The 22,563-nt window shown below is 48.3% G+C and overlaps 3 protein-coding genes and 1 long non-coding RNA gene across 6 annotated transcripts in view; 1 reads left to right on the forward strand and 3 right to left on the reverse strand.

Moving 5' to 3' along the window:
* Nucleotides 1-1,769: 1,769 nt before the first annotated feature.
* Nucleotides 1,770-14,619, reverse strand: LOC117892954 (ammonium transporter Rh type B). 3 transcript variants are annotated; one of them, XM_034799286.1, is made up of 10 exons: nt 14,241-14,619; nt 14,032-14,210; nt 12,080-12,248; nt 11,492-11,657; nt 11,165-11,426; nt 7,980-8,170; nt 7,181-7,375; nt 7,026-7,119; nt 6,861-6,963; nt 6,341-6,555 (listed from the first exon to the last, which is right to left on the reverse strand). In XM_034799286.1, exons 2-10 carry the CDS (start codon nt 14,198-14,200, stop codon nt 6,522-6,524), a joined length of 1,383 nt encoding a protein of 460 aa, XP_034655177.1. In that variant the 5' UTR covers nt 14,201-14,210; nt 14,241-14,619; the 3' UTR covers nt 6,341-6,521. The 3 variants fall into 3 exon arrangements, with proteins under 3 accessions (XP_034655178.1, XP_034655177.1, XP_034655176.1); XM_034799287.1 differs by lacking the exon at nt 6,341-6,555 and adding an exon at nt 1,770-2,131 and having other exon boundaries at nt 14,032-14,618; XM_034799285.1 differs by having other exon boundaries at nt 14,032-14,619.
* The window catches only part of LOC117892961, an 80,647-nt gene continuing 62,439 nt past the window's right edge, over nt 4,356-22,563 (forward strand). Inside the window, exons 1-2 of the long non-coding RNA XR_004648773.1 lie at nt 4,356-4,688; nt 4,864-5,026. This is a non-coding gene — a long non-coding RNA (uncharacterized LOC117892961). The remainder of the gene's footprint in view (nt 4,689-4,863; nt 5,027-22,563) is intronic.
* Nucleotides 18,331-20,544, reverse strand: LOC117892958. Its single transcript, XM_034799292.1, has 3 exons — nt 20,385-20,544; nt 18,878-18,961; nt 18,331-18,801 (listed from the first exon to the last, which is right to left on the reverse strand). The coding sequence occupies exons 1-3, from the start codon at nt 20,428-20,430 to the stop codon at nt 18,521-18,523; spliced, it is 411 nt and encodes a 136-aa protein (XP_034655183.1). The 5' UTR covers nt 20,431-20,544; the 3' UTR covers nt 18,331-18,520.
* Nucleotides 20,759-22,360, reverse strand: LOC117892955. The gene is given in 3 exon segments (XM_034799288.1): nt 20,759-21,602; nt 21,605-22,241; nt 22,312-22,360. Coding segments are annotated over 3 exon segments (1,287 nt in total). The 5' UTR covers nt 22,315-22,360; the 3' UTR covers nt 20,759-20,955.

The raw sequence follows: 22,563 nt of genomic DNA on the forward strand, positions 1-22,563 counted from the left end.
GTGCGCATATTTATGGCAGCAAACCCCAGTACAAGCCCAAGCTACATTTTTGGCAGTCGACTGTCTGAGTTGTCCCGGAAAATGAAATGGAAAGCAGCGCCCCACACACCCCGAACAGGTAAGCAAATACAATCCTCAAGCAGCGATATGTGGGGAGTGCAGAGTGGATCTGGGGAATGCCTTGACTCCCCCACAGTGGCCTTCGGGTGACTCTTAAGCGTGCTGGCTGCTCCCACTAAATAATTAAACACCAATGACACTTAAACGTAAATCATGAATTTTGCAGTCAGGCGCTCTCTCCCTCGATGAAACATTAAGCAAATGGGCGACCCAAGGCCAAGAGATAGCTGCAGGGGAAGAGGCAGGGACAGGGACATGACTGCCATTTGTCTGGCCATAAACAGTGGGACAGCAGGGGGACTGAGGCTGCTGTCAACGCCGAACGGAAACAACACCCAAAAAATTACTGTTGCAAAATGCTGTACAAGTTTCCGTCTCCGTCTCCGTCGCCGAGTCCAAGTTCTGCCGGAGGAGAGTTTCCTGCAGCAGCTGAAAGGAGAAGCCGAACACGGCACTAAAACTAAACCAAGCGCCCGAACACCAACAAATCCCCCAGCTGTAGCAGCAGCAGCAGCAGGACGAAGGATCAGCCAGGAACAAGTACGACTACAATGGAAAGAACTATGGCCAACAATTTGTTGCAGCCAGACAAAAGGCAAAGGCAGAGCACAGAGAGAGGTAGAGAGAGAGAGAGAGCGGGAGAGGCAAAAGCAAGACAAAGTCAATGTCGAGATGTCGGCAGAGTTGTCAACGCGCTTAAAGTTGCCCTTAATTGCAGTCCTTGTTGCTGCTGCTTGTGCACTTTTTTGTATGGCAACCATGTCAGAGGCGACAGTCGTTGTCCTCATCCATGGCAGGGCGCCGTGCATAAAATATGCTGCATGCTTATTTCGTGGGGGTTTGGGGCTCCAACAGCGGAACTGACGACATATTTTCCTTTCAGTTTCAGGCTGTTAATTATTATTATAGACGTGTGAGTGTCCGCTCCGCTCCGCTCCGTCTGGGACGGCCGGCCGGCACACGACAATCGAACGGGTGGACAGGCGGACGAACGAGCAACCCAACCACATGGCAATAAAACAGCACTTAGACATCCACACACACAGACACGAAGGACACACAGAGTAGAGTTGGGCAGGGGAGCGACACTGGCGTCTGGCCGACCGTAAGAGAGAGAGTCGAACGGTGCACCGGGGAATACTTTGCCAAATTGCACAATCTACTCGGTCTGTGCTGCGCCCATCCTCTTATTTGTGTGGCTAGACACCCAAGTCCATTCTCCTGTACTCCCTGCACTGCCTGTTCCCATCCTCAATTCCTGCCTAGACTCGTCTGGTAGCTGCCTTGGCCACTCATTTGACTACGACTCCTTTGTCGCATATCTGTGGGGGATTTTTTTGGGGAATTTCCCTGCTCTGCCCGCATGGAGCCAAAGAGAGAGTGAGAGAGAGCGCCACACACTTGGCCCACAGATCTGTAGTGGCAGATACTGTCGGCCAGTCGATGGCCAACCGAAATGAATGAGCCAATTATGTGGGAGATTCTATATCAACATTTTCGAATTGGCAGTCAATTTTTATTTCTACTCGTATAATTTTATGGATTATTGTCAAGGGAAATCCTCTCTCATACACACAATCTGTTCCCATAGCTCATCCTCTTTCAAGCGGTAAATGAGCTTACCCCCGCCACTCAAAAGTTGAATGTTATTGATTGATAATTGAAATTAAGTTTATTTATTCAAGCTCTATTAACTTACGCCTCAACCTCCTATACACATAAAGATATCAAGATAAGAAAACATTGCAAACAGCCGCACAGCAAAAGAGATTCCCCAAACCAAACACACATTTACATAAATGCATTAGTGGGAGAGCAACACTAGTTTTGTCCCTCTCTCTCCTTTTGTCTCTTGCTGCATTTGCTGTGCCTTTCATCAGACATGAGAACCAAATTCGTTTTTGCGCTACTTCTACTCCTCTCTTCCAGCACATGCCAGCCCAGGTGCAGATCACTTTCCCCTTCTCGCCATTCACCGTTGCATTAACCAGTTCACGACCAAGCGTTCGCTCTGTTGAAGTAGGGGAGGAAGAACACAAAAGTCAAAGTCAAATGAAAGAGCAATTAGGAAGCGATTATGGAGGAGAGCATGGAATGTTCTAGCAACCAAGCCGCCGACGCATACAAATCTGCGCCGCACTCTCACTTGCAATTTTTCGGCACAGATTTGAAAGCGCTTCTAGAACATTATATGCTGCCCTCTGTCACCTTCTACGCTCTCCGTATAGTCTGCTAGGCATCTTCTCCCCTCTCTCACCACAAGCCAACTCGGGCATACAGCAATTTCCCCTTCTCACCATTCACCGTTGCATTAGCAAGAGGGCACTCAACAAACGCACACAGTGTGAGAGCGGCTCAGTTTTTAATGTGTAGGTGTTTTAGTTTCTTGAACATTCCATGCTGTCCATAGTCACCTTCCCTACTCCCCTTATGGGCTGCGGTGCTTCTATTCCCCTCTCCATCTACAAACCAACCAAGCTATTGGGCACATTCCCCTTCTCGCAATTCACAGTTGCATTAACAAGTGGTCACTCGTCCAACGGACAAACGCACCCTCTCTTCAAATAGAAGAAGGAGAAGACAAAAGACAAAGTCAAATGAGAGAGCAATTACAAAGAGCATCAGAAGGAGAGCATGGAATGTTCTAGAAGCTAAGCCACCTGCGCATTAAAATCTGCGCCGCACTCTCACTTGCAATTTTTCGGCACAGATTTTAATGCGCTTCTAGAACATTCAATGCTGCCCTCTGTCACCTTCTACGCTCTCCTTATGGTCTGCTCGGCATCTTCTCCCCCTCTCTCAACACGAGCCAACTCAGATACGCAGCAACTTCCCCTTCTCGCCATTAACCGTTGCATTAGCAAGAGGGCACTCAACAAATGCACAGAGTGTGAGAGCGGCCCAAATTTGAATGTGTGGGTGGCTTAGTTTTTCGAACATTCCATGCTGACCAATGTCACCTTCCCTACTCTCCTCTCCATCCACAAACCAACCAAGCTATTGAGCACTTTCCCCTTCTCGCCATTCACCGTTGCATTGACCTGTTCACGTCCCAGCGTTCGCTCTGTTGAAGTAAGGGAGGAAGAACACAAAAGTCAAAGTCAAATGAGAGACCAATTAGGAAGCGATTATGGAGGAGAGCATGGCATGTTTTAGAAACCAAGCCGCCGGACGCATACAAATCTGCGCCGCTCTCTCACTTGCAATTTTTCGGCACAGATTTTAATGTGCTTCTAGAATCTAGAACATTCATGCTATCACCTTTCATGCTCTCCTTATAGTCTGCTCGGCATCTTCTCCCCCTCTCTCAACACAAGCAAACTCAGATACGCAGCAACTTCCCCATCTCGCCATTAACCGTTTTATTAGCAAGAGGGCACTCAACAAATGCACAGAGTGTGAGAGCGGCTCAGATTTGAATGTGTAGGTGGCTTGGTTCTCGAACATTCCATGCTGTGCATTCTCACCTTCCCTACTCCCCTTATGGGTTACGGGGCTTCTACTCCCCTCTCCATCCACAAGCCAACACAGGTGCCCAGGTCACACAACACACGCACAAACATTCGCTCTCTTGGAGTAGGCGAACACAAAAGACAAAGTCAAATGAGAGAGCAATTAGAAAGAGCATCAGAAGGAGAGCATGGAATGTTCTAGAAGCTAAGCCACCGGCGCATTTAAATCTTCGCTGCTCTTTCACTTGCAATTTTTCGGCCGGACAAAGCGCGTGGTTTTTGAGTTAGCTCCGCGTTTCGGGTCGCGAAAATCGTGAAATGGATGAAAAATCCATCGGGAAAATTGTCGCGCAGTGGTGCAGTGCAGTAATTAATTAATTTGGTGTAATTAAATGTGCAGTGAAGTGGTTGCAGTATAGTTCCTGATCCAAAGAGGCGGCAGCAGGCGGCAAAATGGCATAGAAAAGGCAGAGCAGCGGCAGCGGTTGGCAATAAGTGAAAGTGAAAAGTGAAGGTTCAGTGTGGAGCAGTGCAGTGTTGTTGTGAAGTGAAGTGTTATGTGAAGTGGTTGCAGTATAGTTCCTGATCTTGATGCCATAAAATGCGTGTGATGATTCCCCTTCTCTCTACAATTCCCAATGTAAAGCAGTGGAGAAACGCAATACGAAAAGAGCAGCGTGTCGACGCTCTCTCAGTTGGTTGCAGTATGGCAAAAAAAGTTCCCGATCCAAAATGGCATAAGAAGGCAGAGCGGCAGCGGAAAAAATTGGCAATAAGTGAAAAGTGAAAGTGAAAGTGAAAAGTGTAGTGAAGTGGTTGCAGTATAGTGGGGCAGTGTTTTAAAAGAAAAAGGCCCAAAAATGGCAAAGTTCCTTATCCAGAGCGGCGGCAGCAGACGGCAAAATGGCATACAAATGGCAGAGCGGCAGAGGCAAAATAAAGAAATAAGTGAAAGTGAAGTGTTCAAAGTGCAACATAAAAACTTTTTTTTCATGCATACATCTTTTTTTTCGTTTGGTCACGTGATCTCTGGCAATGTTTGTACGTGTGCTTGTGTGTGCAGAAAATGCAAAAGAGACGCAGAGTTGCGGTCCCTTTCCAACCCCAATACCCAAGGTGAAGAAGGGAGAAAAGCAATAAGAAAGGCGCGAGCGCAGCGTGTCGACGCTCTCTCGTACCAAGTGCATCAGTGCATGGTGAGGTGAGGTCTTGGTGATCTCTCGCTCTCTCCCTGCCTTTAGTGCAGTTATGCCTCACCTTATATTAATCTACCCAAAATGTGTGCTCTCAGTGAAATGTGCTTGGAGTTATTGCAATTCCCTTGGTTTTGCTTGTGCGTTTTCGTATTCGTTTCGTAAATCGTTCGTTAAAACCCCGTTTCGTTTCCGTTTTAAACGCAAACTCGTCGGCGCAATAACAATAAAACGTAATGGCGAGATTTGATGAACCAAAAGGTAAGAGATAGAGAGAAGAAACCATAATGATTTTGCTTTTACCGTCTTTGCGTAATAAATAATTAATCTCTGCTGCTGTGGTGCTAGGCATCTTGCTGCTAGCTACGCCACTGGAGGCGGATAATTTCGGCCACCGAAATTATAAACCAATTATTCCATATTTTATATCAACATTTTTCAAATGTATTTATTTATTTCTCTTTATTTATATATTTATATTTATATAAATTATTGTTTCACATAATCTCTTTATTATATTTATAACATTTTCTCATAGAATTTTTATGGATTTTTGTTGGGCCACATCTTGAAAGTTTTCTCTCACAAATATAATCTATTCCCATAGCTCATCATCTAAGTATCAGGCTAGCTGTAAATGAGTCTCCCCCCAAGGGTTTACCCCTGCCCCCGACCGATCCAGGCGCTGAGAGCTTGACAATTTTATTGAAACTTGTTGAACTTTTCCAAGTAATTGTTTGCCTTTGGGGCTTTTCTTTATTGGGTTGAGGAGGAGGCAAATCCACCTTAAGTAGTTGGCCGCCAGCTTATCGCCGGGCGAGTGTCATTTGAAAGACATTATTCTTGGTCTGCTTTTGTCTCTTGTCTCTGGTCTCTTGTCTCGGTTCCAGGTGCACTAATCGCCGACTGAGCTGGCCAAAAGCCGACCGGATCGGGAGCCCCTGCTGTGGGGGACTAAAGACACTGCAGTGCGAAACCGGAACCAGGGGCAGTGTCTTGGCCAAAAGTCAGCTAATTAGCTGGCACTTTGTCTTGAGCCACTTAATTAGCGTGTGCTGGTACTGGCCTCATCCTCTTCCTACTGCTCCTCCTTCTTTTCCTCCTCTGAGCCGGCGCCATAGCTGATGCCTCCTCAGTGCAGATTTCCCCGCACATACAAATTGTTGGCGGGGACAATTGCATTCCAGTTGCGTAGCAGAAATGGTCGCCAATTAAAGTTGGCGGCGGCGGCAGTCTGGGCGGCAGTGGCAGTGGCAGTGGCAGAGGCATTGGCGGCATCATCCAAAAGTTCGCCAAGCATATTTAAACTTTTTACGCGCCATTGTTGTTGAGCGTCGGGATGTTATTTGTTGGGTTTGTTCGTTCGTTGGTTGTTGGATTTTATGTGTATGATTTTAATTCCATTAAAAATTGCGCTCAGCATGCGAAATAAATTCAAAAAGAGAAAGAAGGGGAGAGAGAGGGGGTGGAGTACGGGTGCACGGGGAGTTCGAGAGAGCAGCAATGTCACATTTAAAATATTTTTATTGCTAATAACTTTTTTTGTGCGTCTTTTTTTTCGTTTTTTCTTTTTTGTTAGTTGCGTTGGCTGTGCTCTGCGCTAATTAAATGTGTAAATTGTTGGAGTTTTTAATTAAATGCGACAAAATGTCTACAAAAATTAAGCGAAGCAGGCGAAGGACAACAAAGGATTGTCGTATCCCATTGTCCTTTCCTCTAGATTTCTGTGCTGCTCGTTTGGATGCATTTTGGACGCTTACAACAAAACTTCTTCAACTTTTTCTAGTTCACTGCAAAAAGAGGCGTCGAATCAAATCAAATCAAAATCAGCAACATTTCCAGAACAGACAAAAAAATTGAGAATTAAAATTAAACAAACTTTAGACGTGGGCGAAGGGGGTAAAAAGTTGCAGGATGAAAGCAGGCTGTGGGTGCTGTGTGTGTGTGCATATCATAATAAATGTATAATAAAAATTAAGTAAATTAGGTAAAAGTTAATACATAATCATAGCTAATTAGACAAGGCACATTCGATACTCGTGGTGTGGTGTTGGAGGTGGTCAGGCCACCTGGTTGGACAGGCACAAAACTTAACTATTCCTCTTTGTTCTCCAGCGCTGGCACCTCCCAGTACTGCTCATCCTGGTGCTGTTCGTCCTTCTGCAGATTGCGGAAGTTTGTGTACTTCAAAACGGTGCCTAAACGTAGGGGAACACTGTTTAATTTGTCCTGATTTTTCCACTATAAACATCGCGCTTACCTGCCAATATTCCACCGCCTATGGCAATGAGCAGCGTCAGGGCAATGCCAAACAATTGATAGCCCGCCTGGGAGCTGGCATTGCGACCCAGACCCTGCCAAGAGAGAGTTATCAATGGGTTATCCTAGCCATAAACTAATAGCTGTAGTACTCACGCCCATAAATTTGGTGGCAGTGCCATTGTTGCCCACCATGGCTGGGAAAATGTCCTGCAACTCGGATTGGTAGTCATTCTGTGTGGCCATCGAGGCATAAATAGCCGAGGCAATGGCCGAAATCAGGGCCGGCATTCCATGCAAATTGTGAACGCCACAGGTGTCATGTAGCCGCAGATTCGCAGTTAACCAAGGCTGTAAAATGAAATGCAAAAATGTCACACGGAAATGTCGAGATTTCTCATAAAGTTCACGTAATTTTCTGAATAAAATGTAAATGTATTTATGCCAAAAAGGTGGCAAAAAGTGGAAGGTGGAGTACGACTGTCATTAGAGGAGCATTTGTAGTTGCTGTGCAAATTTATTGCCGCTTCAGCTCCGGGGAAAAACATCACGGATTTCGGTAGTGCTGCTGCTGTGTCCGACTACGTCCAGGGCTATGGCCGGGCCAGGCCAGGCCGCCGGGCAACAAACTTTACTCATTAGCGTCGCATTTTTCGCTAGGCGCACTAATTAAAGTGAAGCCACCGCTGGCCAGCAGAACTCCCCCTCCTGCTCCGGATTCCTTACTCCCCCCATTTGGCATCCGCATCTGCATGCCCATTCCCCCAGTAACTGGAGGCATTTGAATAGCAGGTTATGTTCTGTATGGCATGGCAGCCAGGAGGGACCACCAGCAGCAGCGGCACCCTCTCTGCTCTCTCTTTTTATGTTAGTTTTTTTGTGTGTTCTCAGTTTTTGCGTGCGCTGGAAGAGAGTGCTGGGGGGTGTGCAGATGGGAGTTTCGAGTTGAACTTACGGTTAAATAGCGATAGCCGAGCACCGAAACCGTGCCGGCGATAATGCCAATTAAGACAGCGCCGTGTGCGCCGAGTAGCAGGTTGCACACGGTTCCCACGGCCACGCCGCCGGCAAGAGTCGAGTTCTGCACGTGCACCATATCCAATTTATTCTCATGGCTGACAAGTGCGGACACCACGAAGGTGGTCACTGTACGGGAAAGGAGAGCGAAAAAGAAGTTGGGGTTACAAATGGAACACTCCAGGAGGAGGATGAGCCGCACAGAAGGATGCGGCACAGGAAGCGCATAGTAGTTTTGGTTCTGGCTCTGGTTTTGGCTTTATGGAGCACCGAGTCGTGGATTGAATGAAGCGTGAATTGAATGGATGGTTAGTATATGGGTTACTTGGCTTAATTACACGATTTTTAATGAATATTTGAATGCAGTCGGGCAGCCTGGCTGGGAGTTCATTAGGGAAGTTCTCTCCGGGCAGGCACTGCATTAAGATACAAGCCATTGTAGCTCGTTGTATCTTTAGGATTCTAAATCATTCAAGCAGCAGCAACAGCAGCCACAATCCCTGCCACAACCACAACCACACACATTTTCATAATAAACACGAAAACTAATAAAAATGTAAGCAGGCCAAGTGCCAAGATCCTCTCGCTTTCCCCTTGGAGAGTGTCCCGGCTGGTCACACCATAACTGGGTCCTAACAAGGACACAGGGACTTGAGTTTATGGACTTTGGCAAGCATAAATCTCGCCTGAATAACACTAAATACTTAAAAATCTCCATTTTATGGCGGAACATATGTTGCAGCAATAATAATTTGCATAAATTAGTTGGCAAAACCAGGCAGGCAACCAGAGGGGACCACCAGAGAGGATGCCACATAGCAAATAACTAAGCCAAATCACAACCAAAAGGGAGAGGGTGCGGGGGCAACCGCAACAATTTCAAAACAGCTTTTGACGTTGTCGGTGGCCGGACACAAAATTACGAGAACAGCAAATTTTGGCTTAAAAATCAATTAAACAGCTTTTTTACAGCCGGTCCCAGGACCCAGATCCCTTGTCCCTTGTCTCTGTGTTGCCCACAGATCCACTTGCAGTACTCGGGACTAAACCAAAGCCAAGCCAGAGGCATCCGAGATTCAGCTGGATGTGTCAGGGGTGGCTCCTCGAACATTAAACAATTTAAATTAACGCCAATGGTGTCACTTGCGACTGTAAAATGTGTTTTGGTGCTTAACATTGTCGGCCAATGCGGGCAGACTCCGGACGACGACACTGACCAGACCCCGAGCCAGAGCCAGAGCCAGACTCAAGCCCAAATCCAGGACCCACACAACCACCGACTGCCGACTGCCGGGGACAAGGCTTGGGCTTTGGGCTCTCATTTTGGTGGTGCTGCCTGCCTTGGTGTGAAAACAACAACTGGGGCGTATTTTTGCTGTTGGCGCCGCATTTGGACACCAAATGGCGTCTGCCGTCTGCCGCCCTGTTGTGTGTGTGTGTCCTGTGTCCAGTGCCCAGTGCCGTGGCCCCTGTGCATGTCCTCTGGCCCGTCGCCTGTGCATGTCGTACCCTCCCGCATGGACAACATGGTGCCACGGACGACGACGACGGTCACACCCAGCCAGACCGCCTCTAATTTCAGCATTGAACTGAACCCCAGCTTTAGTTTAATTAAGGCAACAACTAGTGAGGCAAGCAGCAGGCCACTGAATGGACGAAGGATGAAGGTGCAGGGAGCAGAGAAAGGGGGGAGAAAGGATACTGCAACCGGAACGTCGGAGCGACAGCCGTACGTTGACTCAACTAATCGCACATCCTTCCGCATAAAATGCTCTACCCAGAGACACCACCCGCGCCCACGCTCTCCATGTGCTATCTGTATCTGGGCATCGCTGTCTCTCTCTCTCTCTCTCTCTCTCTGACCGTAGTTAGCCATTGTAAACACTCGGGATCGGGGTCTTTATAACACCCATAGGCATAGGGAAGAGTAGAGGCTGAAAAGTGCACTTAAACTGAAGAGAAAACAGCCTAAGAAAACAACCCATCATAAAAATAGAATTCCCATCTATTGGTCTCCAATCTCTCAAGCCTAAGAATATCAGCACTTCAGCTTACACTTCTGTGAGAGCATCCCAACTTCGTTAAGCATTTTCCTCAGCCCCGCAGCTCCATGGAGCTCATGTGCCTTGTGCTAGGTGTTACCTACTCGGTCGCCGTAACGTGAGGGCTTTAATACCCTCGCTCAGGCACAAGCACAGAGAGGGAGAGAGACAGACCCAAACCGAGACCGAGAGTGAGACTGAGACTGAGGCCACAGTTAGCCAAGTGTCGCCCCGTTCAACCTCCGTGTACTCGCCCTGGCCCTGGTCCTATCTCTACACGAATCCCTCGACCAAATCCTCGTACCGCTTGGAGCAGGGCTTATCTCAGCTGCTGTTGTTGCTGCTGCTGCTCCTACTATTATTATGGCTGCTGTTGCTGCTGTCCTATGGATGCCATGCTAGGTTGCTATGTTGCTGTAGGTCCTTTGTATACATTTAATTTGTGTTTTGTTATTTACATTAACCGAGCACCAGACTCTGGGATACCAGAGCCCAGACCCCACTGCTCTTAGCACATTGTCCATAAAGAGGGAGAGAGAGAGAGACGCCTCCAGTCTAAGCAGAATTGCTGGACAGGCTGACCGACGCGGCTGGTCCTTGTCCGGCTGCTCCTTCTCTCATCCCCCACACCCATTTGGTTCGTTTTTATGTGCTCTACGTGCTCAAAATAAATTTTCAAATGTGTTAACGAAACTATTTGACATTTAATTAGTTTGTGAGGCGCATGCACAAGGATTTGGAGTGCCAGGAGGGGGAGCAGTGGGAGCAGCTCGAATCCTGGTCTCGGGGCCTTTTCAATTTCATTTGGCAGCTTGTTAATAGGCCCGCCAACATTATAATTAACGAAGCTGGTCAGACACTGTACAGGATAGGGATGAGGCATGAGAGGCATGAAGATGTGTGTGAGCAAAGACAGCCTCAGGGCTGAATGAATGGATGGGTGAATGGGTGAATGGGTGAATGGGTGGGTGAATGCTGCACCTCCACTTGAGCTACAGCTAATTGCAGGGGGCTCAGACGCTGTCGTCTGTCGCTGTTGCCTGTCGCCTGTCGCCGACACAGAGTGCGGCACGTGACTCACCTGTTGCCGCGGCTAATGACAGAAACGTGTTCAAAATGGCCCGCTCGGCGCCAGTGCCCGCGGCCAGTACCGAGTTGAAGCTGGGCCAGTAGACCCACAGGAAGGTGGTGCCGATCATGGCCAGAATGTCGGATGTGTAGTTGGCGCCCTCGTGCTTGCCCGCCTCATTCTGGTCGCTGGCTGGGCGCAGCATCAGGGCCACGGCCAATCCAAAGTAGGCGCCAAAGGCGTGCACCGTGATGGAGCCACCGCAGTCGCAGATCTGCGAAAGAAAGGGAAAAAGGACTCACTCTGGGCCACCCTTTGTCGGCGGTGGTGCGGACTTACGCTGAGGACATTCAGGGCCAGATACTCGTTGGCCGCGAACAGGGCCACCTCGAAGATGGACATGCACAGCAGCTGAATGGGCGTGGTGCGGCCCAGCAGGGCGCCCATGCTAATTAGGGGCACGGCGGCGGCAATGTCCGCATCGATGATGTTCTCCAGCGAGAGGCTGTGAAGGAGGAGCGTGGAGGGTGGTAAAAAAGAGTGTGACAGGTGACACGCCTACGCGCTCAAGAGCTGTCGCGGATGTCCTGCCACTGACATGCATACGAAATGGGCGCCATCTAAGCAAAATGGCAACTGGCGACCAAATGAAATGAAATGGGAATACAGTTTAAAGCATTCCCATCTGTCCCAGTAGCTGCTGGAGGGAGCTGCTTCTTGTCTTTTGTTTGTCATTTCACTTAGCATAAGTAGCTGTGCCCCCATCCCCCGCCCAAACCCATTTCAGGCTGCTACATTTAGAGTAATTGCTTGGAATTCATTTCACCTTCTGGGCTGTCTGTTTGGGTGTCTCTTTTTCTGCTGCTGGGTTCAGGGTTTAGGGGCAAAAGCAATTAATAAATTGATGCCACTCTGGCGGACTCTCACCTGATCGTGCCGCCCTCCATGTGCAGGAAACCCTTCATTAGGATGGACCACTGGACCACCAGGGCGGCCATGAACAAGGTGAAGCCCGTGGCACTGTAGCCGTACTTGCGCAGGAAGGTCATCAAGAAGCCAAAGCCAATGAAGATCATCACCTGTATGTCCTGGAACTCTGTGTGTGTGAAGGGGAAAAGGGTAGCAGGGTGCTTAATGGATGTGGGTGGATGTGGGTGTGGGTGTGGGTGGTGGGGTAAGTGTGCCAGGCTGCTGGGGTGGGGTTGTGATGCCAATTAATTGAGTCAAGTCGTTTCAATTAACCGCCCAATTGTCTGCTGCCAAAAGTCAATTGCATTGAGATTGATGTCACCAGGGCACACACCAAGGGAAGATGCCACTCTCTGTGTGTGTGTGTGTTGGTCTTGCCCCTTGAAGTTGCAGCAGAACGCCACTCCCCCTAGTACGTCCCCAGTGTGCCACCCTCCCTATCTAGCTGTGTGTCTGTCTGCCTGTGTGTGTGCTCCGCGCGGGTGCAATTAGTGTGAAATACGGTTTAATTTATTTATTATGAATTGCAACAAGTTGTTTACAGACGCATTTGCATAAATTGAAATTAATGACTTTAATTATTCATTCGTATGTGTGTGTGTGTGCTGTGTGTGTGTTTGCTCTGTATCTGTGTGTTTGAGTATCTGTGGATCTGTGGGTGTATTGGTCGGCTACATATTTGTTTTCAGTTCGGAGAGCGAGTGGCGGCAAAAGTAATTAATGGAATTGGTGCCACGGGAGCCCAAAAGACTGCTCTACCAAGCAGCAGCAGCAGCTCCACTGTCGGAAAAATAACTTCATTTATTTATGACCCGCCAACACTTGGCAAACACAATGCTGCTGGCTCCAGGTCCTGGCATTGCTAGATGCTCCTTTTGCTCCTTTCGTTGACTTCTTGCTACCCCCAAAAATTAGACTAGGACAACTTGTGTGTACACTCAGAGAAAAATTACATATTTCAGCTAGATATTCGATTATTTAATTCCAATTTTGGGAAATATTTCTTTTCAAAATATTCGGAAATCAAATATTCAATCTACAAATTTTTGAAAATTATTTAATTGATTTATTTATTTTTTTTTTTTTTTTTATGAAATATTTTGATATCAAATATTTTCATTTCTTTGCCAAAATCTAAGTGAAACCTTTATCTTTTTCAATCTACCAATTGGCACACAACCTTAAATCCAATTAAACATAAATTTCTCTCAGTGTATGCTTTGCAAAAAGCGGAACAGAATGGGTAATAGCTCTGTCTCTAGGAGACGGGGTGGAGGACTGTGTGTGTGTGTGTGTGTGCCCCAAAAGTTGTTGCTTTGATTTAAAGGTTCAACTGTGGCTTATGTCGTTGAATACTTTTGGGGGGTGCTTGCCTCTAATTGTTTTGTTTTTTTTCTCGCCGTGGAGTGGCACTTGTGGAGTGGAGCAGCACTCGTAGAGTAATCTCCGCTGTGATTCAAACTAATTTAGGCAACAGTTTGAGCGCTATCTATTGACGTAGCACTAACACCCACCCATAAATGTGTCCGGAGATACGGTCAGGTGGAGGCAGTGGGAATGGGAACACCCACAAACCTTCCACCAAAGTCACATGCAGATAAAGAGGTGCGTCTTAGTCGATGTCTTAGTCAGTGTCCAGTTTGGGACGGTTGAAGCTGTTGCCACCCGTTGCGATTTAGTGACTTTCATTAGCCTCCGATGGCTAATTAATTTTAGCAAAAAGTAGATCCCAAAAGTGAGACCCAGAAGCTGTTAATAGATATTTTCGCACATCTGTGGCTAAGCTAAAAATATATCTACAAAATGTTCACCCAATCCCAATGGGTGTGGCACTCAGGGAGGGGCAGTGGGTTGATGGGTGACACAGCGGGGTGGCATGGGGGGAGACACGGGAAATCCTTGCTACTCACGCGGATATTTCGAAACGTGTTCGTTTGCTGATCCAGCGTCTTCAGTGCCGAGTGCCGGCGGCATGGCCGTCTTCTCGTAACGCACGAACAGCCAGAATAGGACCAGGAAAATTATTTGCACAATCATCAGGACAATGTAGCCCGACACTTTGGCAGCCGGCGAATGCATGGCGCAGGCAGGAGCAGCCGGAGCAGGAATTCCACTAGCAAAAAATAACAAATGAAGAAGCTGCCCCCTGATTGAGGCAGGAATCGAAGCGGAGTCGCAGTCGGAGTCGGAGTTTATGCTCTCAAATCCACGCCGCAGTCGTTGCAGCACGTGTATGGGTCGGGCCGTGGGTTGGGGATTTAGAAGCCGTAAGTGGCCCAGACAGGAAGTCGTTGCTGCGGCAGAGTGTCGTCTCCGCCTCACTCCACACAGTTGTGCGCAAATATTTGTGCGCTTTTTAGTTATATCTAGCCCGAGGTAGCGAGAGAGAGGAAATGCACCCGGAGACACGGCAACGCGACGGAGTCGGAGTGGAGGTCGTAGACCACGTTCACATTCACGATCTGCTGCGGCTGAGCACGGAGCGCGTACTGATGCCCAGAGCGATGAGCGTGGCGTGTAAGTAGCTTCTGGGGTTCAGTCTCGGTACCGTTCTGGTGCCGGCACCGTTCTGGATAGCAGCAGCAGTAGCAGAAACAGAAGGCAGCAGGCAGGCAGGCAGGCGGCAGTCAGCGGTTGCTTTGTGCGGTCAACGGGGTGTATGTGCGATATCCACAGCACAGCGATTTATTCGCATGATATAACTATTTGATTTAATTTGCTGCTGCTTACTACTCGTACTCGTATTCCACTCTTGCTGAATTATTCACAGAGCTAGTGGCAGTGGCAGAGCCACAGAGAGCCGGCCCCCGTTGTGGTTTCATTTTATTTAAATTGTTCTTATTTTTAGTTGCATTGCAATTTCAATTCCAAATCGTTTTACAGACTATTGGGCCTCTGCCTCGGCCACTCCCCCGCACACACACACATGCACCCAAAAGGCAGCCTCAGACCTCTCTTTTGCGGTCTCCACTCCGCTCTCTCTCCGCTCGCCCAGTCTGCAGCAGTCTGGGATTCGGTTTATTTGTTTGTTTCTTTGGTCAATTGATTGGTAATTCGTTACAAATTTATTCCCAGACCCCAGACAGCAGACTGCATTTTGTTACAGGTTTTGGCCAAACGATTTGCATAAACGCCCCAGTGAAAGTGGCTTAAAGTTTAATGATATTTATCGGCTGTTCAGGGCTCTTGTTGCTGGTCTTTGCTGGTCTGCCTTTAACCATCGTTTAACCCATTTAGAAGGAATGCCTCAAGAGGCCCGATAAGGCGTCCAATCTCAGTCAGCCTCAGTCAAGTGCTGGCACTCGACAAACGGACAAGTGCATGGGGAAGCTACTGGAACTCGCATTCATATCAATGGAACCGATTTGGGTTGAGAATGATGCGATACGATTGGGCATGTGCCCGGCTGGCGATTCCGCTGGCAGCTGGCGAGCAATTAACGCGCTGTCAGCGAAGGCATTAACAATTGGCCATAAATTAAACAAAAGTACAGCAGAAGCAGAAGCAGAAGCTCGAGCTCTGGCAGTGCAAGTGGAGCAGCTGACTCGATCGGGGAGCACATCGCGTTCTCATTGATCAAACAATTTCGACTCATTAACAGCCTTTTTTAGTGGTTTAGTGCGAACCTAATGGACGGGAATAGTCGCACATTCGTGCCAAAAGCCCCCAGAGCAACGAAATGTTTGGATCACGGTGGCAGGGGGCAGAAATTTCAATTGGAAATAAGAAAAAAAAACGATTAAAGATTATACCCCTGCCATAAGTGGAACTGGAACACATCCACAGAGGGTGTGGGCTGCGAGGAGAGCATTTAACTAATTGTTTAAGCAAATATCATTCGAAAATTCAACACATAAAAGCTGCTGCTGGGAGGCCACTGGGCCGTATGATTGATATTTATTTTTTGTGAACAAACACACGACCGAGCATCGGCACCTGTGTGAAAATTGAAATTCTCATGCCCAAAAGAAAGGCACGAAGAAAAGTGAGGCCCCAACCCCCAACCACCAACCAACAAAACACAACACAAGAAAATGTGTGAAGTTTGCGCAAAAACCGCAAATGTTGCCAGGCACGCGCTCAGATCTTGGGAAATCCACACACAAAACAGGGCAGGAAAACAGGAAAAGCGAAAGAAAAAGTAAAGGAAAAGTAAAGAAGAGCAAAGAAAGGCATGAAGTGGGTTGGGGGGGGAAGGTATGGCCGTATATCAGAGCATTTGTAGGTAGTGTTGTGGCTGTTGTTGCTGTTGTGGCTGCTGGGTATGGGGGATATTTGCATCCGCAATCACTTTAAATGTTTCCGTTTGAATACGCAAATAAATCGAAAAGGATTTCCAATGAATGCTTATGAGTGTGTCCCTCCGCCCAACGCCGCTACAAACGTTTGGCAAAACCCTTGTTAATGTTGTTGTTTACAACAAGTGTACATGTCTAAATCCCCACAGCAAAAGCAGCAGATACAGATACAGCCACATAGATACAAAGATATATGGGGATGTATGGGGAGAGGGGCAGGAAAAATTTGATAACATTGTGAAGCGGCTGCCAAACTGTCAGCCTGTCCTGGCGCCCTGTGAAGATGCACACTCAACACTCAAGCCCCTCCCTTTTGCTGAAATCCAACCAAGCTGTGACCAGTCCACGTTCAGGGTTATGCAGAAATGCTCTAAAGGGTTGCTCGAGTGGATGCTCTGAGCCATAAATAAATATGAGCAACAGAGGAACAACAACATTGACGATATGTTGATAAACTTTAACACCCCTTTTGCAGTCTCTCTCTCTCAAGTTATTTGTGTTGCAATCCCTTGCAAATTCCGCAGCCTAATCCCACACAGAGCGGAGCGAGTGGCAACGCCAGAGTTGACCCATAAAATTGTAGAGCGAACAGAGCGCCATTCAAGGCGAAAATGGTTTCGGGAACAACACGGACAGATGCTCTGGCTGCCTGCTGTTGCTCTTGCTGCTGCCTGCAACTGCATGCAGGAGCAACTCTTTTGTGTGGCTTTGTTATGCCAAACCAAAGTATCCTTCAGCTGGCTGGCTTTCCCAGGCATTCCGGGATCAGAGTGGTCTCCGTTGCACCCAAAAATTCGTTCCACAGTGCCACTGCATGTGTGTCTGTATGGGTTTGGAGACACATCCTAGTCAGCGTCCTTGTAGCCCATCCTCGAACTCGATGCCTAAACGATTTGCTTTTTGTCTGTTTTGTGTCAATTTTGGAATCCGCTTTGGTTATGCTGCCGCTTCGTGTCTGCCCCATCTTGTGTGTGTCGCTTTGCGGCAGCTGAAGCTGAAGCTGAAGCTAGGAGCTTTTGCCTGCGGCAATTGTTGGCATTTACAGCTACTTGGCTTCCAGGCCCTTGACTCGGCTCCACGCCACGTCGCTCCCTTCGTACTTGTGTACTTGTAGCATCGCTCTGGCTCAGAACTGGGGAGGCACTCTCAGGACTTTGGCTCAAGTGCCGTCGCGTTGGGGATTTTTCAATTGCGTTTATAATAAATTTCGATTTGTCAGCGGCAAAGCGAAGCTTCGAGTGCCCCCCAACTCACAAGTGGCTTGCGAAATCAGTCAGCGATATAGCCACTAGACTAGAGATATAAATACAAAGCAATTTCGGCCAACAATTGCAGGAATTTTCGGCCAACAATTGGTGGAATTTCAGCACTCAATTGTTGGGACTGAGTGAAGGAAGGCCAATAGATAATTAAGTGCAGCCAGAAAGCGTTTAGCAGCGATTTCTCCTGCACTTTTAGAGAGAATTACAGAGAGAATATTGAGGATACAAAGACCTGTCTTTGGGGCTAGCCGTAAGCAAGCCCATTGGGCAACACTCTCTGCCTTTCCGTTCAAAAGTATGCAAGACATTGCCACAGTCTACCTAAACAACTGCAAGCTACAGCCCCGCTCTATGCCACACACAAAAATGGCCAGAAAAACCAGTTTACCCAGCGGCAGAAGCTCCACAAGAAGCGTGGCTTGGCTGGTGCCAGTCAGCAGTTAAACTAGATCGGAAATGTGTGCAGAGAGAGAGAAGAGCAGAGCAGAGCAGAGAGCAGATCAGAGCAGAGCACATGCCGGATCCGATTGATGGGTAGCCGGTGCAATAAAATGCCAACAAAACACCCCAACAAAATGATCGTTTAGATGCGGATCTGAACTAGTTTTGATTGGCCTTTTATTTTGTGTAAGAAAATGAATTTTATTCGAACAAATGAAGGTAATCAAAAGGGCACAGCACAGCACAGAACCTAAGCAAGTTGTGTGTGTGTTGTGTGTGATTCATGCAGATTTTTGATGACAATAATGCTCCAGTTTATGGCTTGAATTGCATTGAGTTGAATTGGATTGACTGGTGCTCTATGGAGTGTGGACTATGGACTACTTCCGGCTGTTACTTCAGGCAATGGTCGTGGCATGCGTGGGGGGTGGGCTGGGTGTGGCATTGGCCGTCTCGTGTGTCTGGGCCGGGGTGTAGGTGGTGCCGGCGGTGCCGGCGGTGCCGGGGGTGCCGGCAGCCGGTGAGTAGGTGGTGGCAGCTGGAGTGTAAGAGGTCGCAGTGTCCTCTGGCTCCTTGTCCAGAATCACCTTCTTCATGATAAAGTACAGAGCTCCGCCCACAATCAGCTCGGCAAGGGCCACGCAGATGATCAATGCCCAGCCGGGTATGGCGAGGCCATCTGAAAGGAATAGGAGAAAGAGGAAATACGGTTAGCAATCATCCATTCATCCATCATAGATCTGTGGATGACTCACTAAAGTATCGGCGGGTGAGGGTGCGACGACCGCGGTTAACGCGTCGCGTGGCCTCCGTCTCCTCCAAGCAGCAGGCCAGCAAAACTGCAAAAGGGAAAAATCAAAGCACAAAAAATAAACGATTAAACATTTGGGTACAAGAGCACTCGACCATGTCCAAGTCGCAGAAAACTACTCGAAGAACTGTGTGGCGCTCTGTGTGTGGTCGCCCGCTGTGGCTTTGAGGCATCCATCAAACCACGGAACGGAACGGAACGGAACTCACCGCTCACCATTCATCATCTAGTAGATCTATGGCTATATCTATTGTTGCTGCCTGCCCGAAGACTTGTTAAAATATTAACAATTAATTATTGAGAAAATATTTAGCAACAAAGCCGCAAAAAACCAACAAAAAACACTGTTACTGGCGCGCGCGCCGCGGCATATACAAATATCTGAGCTCATCCATAGGCAAATAGAAGGGGGGGGCAGCCCCCCGACCCCTGCACACCCCTTCATTGTTCCATCATTGCGGATGTCAGATTCGATTTCACGTAAAATTATCAAAATGTATTTTTAATTAATATTTTTTATGTGTTTGCTTTGGCATGAAATTTTAAACGGATTCGGATACGGATTCAGATACAGATTGTTAGTTGATATGGAAAATGTTCTCTTTCTGTGTATCTGTGTGTGTGTGTGTGCAGTCCAGTGTATTGATTTCCAGCTGGATTCGATTAGGGATTGGGCCTGGCACTGGGGGTCCAAATTGTGGATATGGAAACCAAATCTCTTTGGCCAGCCGCTAACCAAAATTAATTGTTGCTTTTTCCTGGTTTTATTCTATTTTTTGTTGTTTTCTTTCTGAATTTATGGGCTTTATATTCGATTCCATAATTTATATGCGAAATAATTACGAAGCTTTTGCCACTTCCGGCATGAGTATTAGTGCGCACATTGATTGTACTTTGGGGCCCAATCAACATTTAATGAATTCAATGAGAATGTTTTAGAAATGATTAAATGCCCAAAATAAAATGCAAAATTCAGCATTGCAGCAACAATTTGCGGACAAGTTTGAATATTTAATTTCATTTATGTAGGGTGTAGGGTAGGGTGTATGATGGGGCAACAATGAGTAATCTGTGCTGCTTATCGGAAACCCCTGCTGATAAGAGCACACACATATTTGTCGAGTTTTCTTGGACAAAAAGTCTACACTGTCTCCACTATGACACACTACGGGCGTTGTTGCTCGCTCCAGTTACTCATCGTTAACGTCTCCAATGGAAAATGGTCGTTAAAACCATTCCCAAAACCCACACTGCACTGCCTTACACTGTGCACAATCTGTTGAACGGCTACACTTGAGTTTAATGCGACTCTCTAGCTGTTATGATGCCAGGGATCGGTTACCGCACACACAAAGGGAATATAAGGGAACACAGGGAACACGGGGAACACGGGGAACACATCTTCGGAGCAGCGAATCTTCAAAAGTTGAAAACCATATGCAGAACTTTACCCAGGCATATCACCAAGTAGGTGGAGCACTTCTTAGACAACTTCATTTTCGTTTTCGTTTTGCGTTTCGTTCGTTTTCGTTGGCTCTCCAAAAAAAGTGTGCTTTTAGCTGTTAGCCAAGTTTGTAACGCGCACGTCTGCAACTCCAAAGTGGAACTAAAACCCTGTGTGCGTGATTGCAGTGAGCGACCAGGCAGGCAGGCAGGTGCTCGTATCTTATCACCTTAACAGACAGCGATAAGATAAGACGAAAGCGAAGGCTCTCCCTCTCCCATTTGGGAACCATTTAAGGTGGCGCAGAGTGCGGAGATTAGTCAGAATATAAGAGCCAGAGCAAAGATTTGTTTTTAAAAATGATTTTGTATTTTATTTGTTAATTCGTTTTGTGTGTTTTGTACTCGGGGGATTGTTCATAATCGTTTTCTTCAGTTTGACTAATACGCTCGACTTATTTGTAGTTAGTTTTTCATTATGAGATATCAACGGCAGGAAGGACATCGGGGCAGGTGACACCACACCCCATTCCTGACACTCTCAAATGCTGTGCGGTGGGTGTGCGATGGGCGGGCGGCTTAGTGGCGACGGAGCTTCAGGCGACGGACGGTCTTGTAGCGGTATCCATCGTTGGCCAGGATCGTCTGCTCTGCAGGCACATCGATGACGGCGGAAGCGGCCTCCTCCACAGGGGGCAGGTACTCGGCGGACAGCTCGTTGACATCACGACGGCGACGGATGACACGACGGACGGTCTTGTAACGGTAGCCATCATCGGCCAGGGGCGTCTCCACAGCAACAGCCTCGGAAGCCTCACCCACAGGGGGCAGGTACTCGGCGGTGGGCAGCTCATTGACATCACGACGACGACGGATGACACGACGGACAGTCTTGTAACGGTATCCATCATCGGCCAAAGGAGTCTCGACGGCAACAGCCTCAGAGGCTTCCTCCACAGGGGGCAGGTACTCAGCAGTGGGGAGCTCGTTCACGTCACGACGGCGACGGATCACACGACGGACGGTCTTGTAGCGGTAGCCATCATCAGCCAGAGGAGTCTCAACAGCAACGGACTCGGATGCTTCTTCAACTGGGGGCAGGTATTCGGCGGTGGGCAGCTCGTTGACATCACGACGACGACGGATCACTCGGCGAACGGTCTTGTAACGGTAACCATCATCGGCAAGGGGAGTCTCAACAGCAACAGCCTCAGAGGCCTCCTCAACGGGGGCAGGTACTCGGCAGACAACTCGTTCACGTCACGACGGCGACGGATGACACGACGGACAGTCTTGTAACGGTATCCGTCATCAGCAAGGGGAGTCTCGACGGCGACGGCCTCGGAAGCTTCCTCAACGGGGGGCAGGTACTCAGCAGTGGGCAGCTCGTTGACATCACGACGACGACGGATGACGCGGCGGACGGTCTTGTAGCGGTAACCATCATCAGCAAGGGGAGTCTCGACGGCAACCGATTCGGAAGCCTCCTCCACAGGGGGCAGGTATTCGGCAGTGGGGAGCTCGTTCACGTCACGACGGCGACGGATGACACGACGAATGGTCTTGTAACGGTAACCATCATCGGCCAGGGGAGTCTCGATGGCAACCGATTCGGAAGCCCCCTCCACAGGGGGCAGATATTCGGCGGTGGGCAGCTCGTTGACGTCACGACGGTGGCGCAGCTTGAGGCGGCGGACGGTCTTGTAGCGGTAGCCATCATCGGCGAGGAGACCCTGCTCGGCAGCGGGCAGCTCGACCAGCTCGGAGGCAGCTTCGAGGTTGTTGTCCACCGGCGGCAGGTAATCCGTGGCAATGGAGGCCGCCGAAGCAGCTGCGATCACAGCAAAGGCAATGACAAAGAATTTCTGAAAGAAAATCAACGGGAGGGAGTTGAAGGTTTAGTCCTGGAAGGCTCGATTCGATTGGTTTACTAACCATTTTCCTAGAAGATGTCCAAGACGATGTATGTTAGATTAATCCAAAGTTGATTCTGTTTCAAAACCAGACCTAACGACACTATTTATACACAAAATTTCGATCCGAGATCCGCCAAAGAAACACAAAAAAAAAGTTCTCGGCTGCCGCCGGCCGATGTCCATTCACTTTGGTCAGAGATGAGCAGAGCAGAGCAGAGTTCGAGCAGAAGCGGAAACCGGTTGCCGATCAACGACGATCTCCGATCAGCGA

This window comes from Drosophila subobscura, chromosome J (genome assembly GCF_008121235.1).
Source record: "Drosophila subobscura isolate 14011-0131.10 chromosome J, UCBerk_Dsub_1.0, whole genome shotgun sequence".
In the NCBI taxonomy this organism is placed as follows: domain Eukaryota; kingdom Metazoa; phylum Arthropoda; class Insecta; order Diptera; family Drosophilidae; genus Drosophila; species Drosophila subobscura.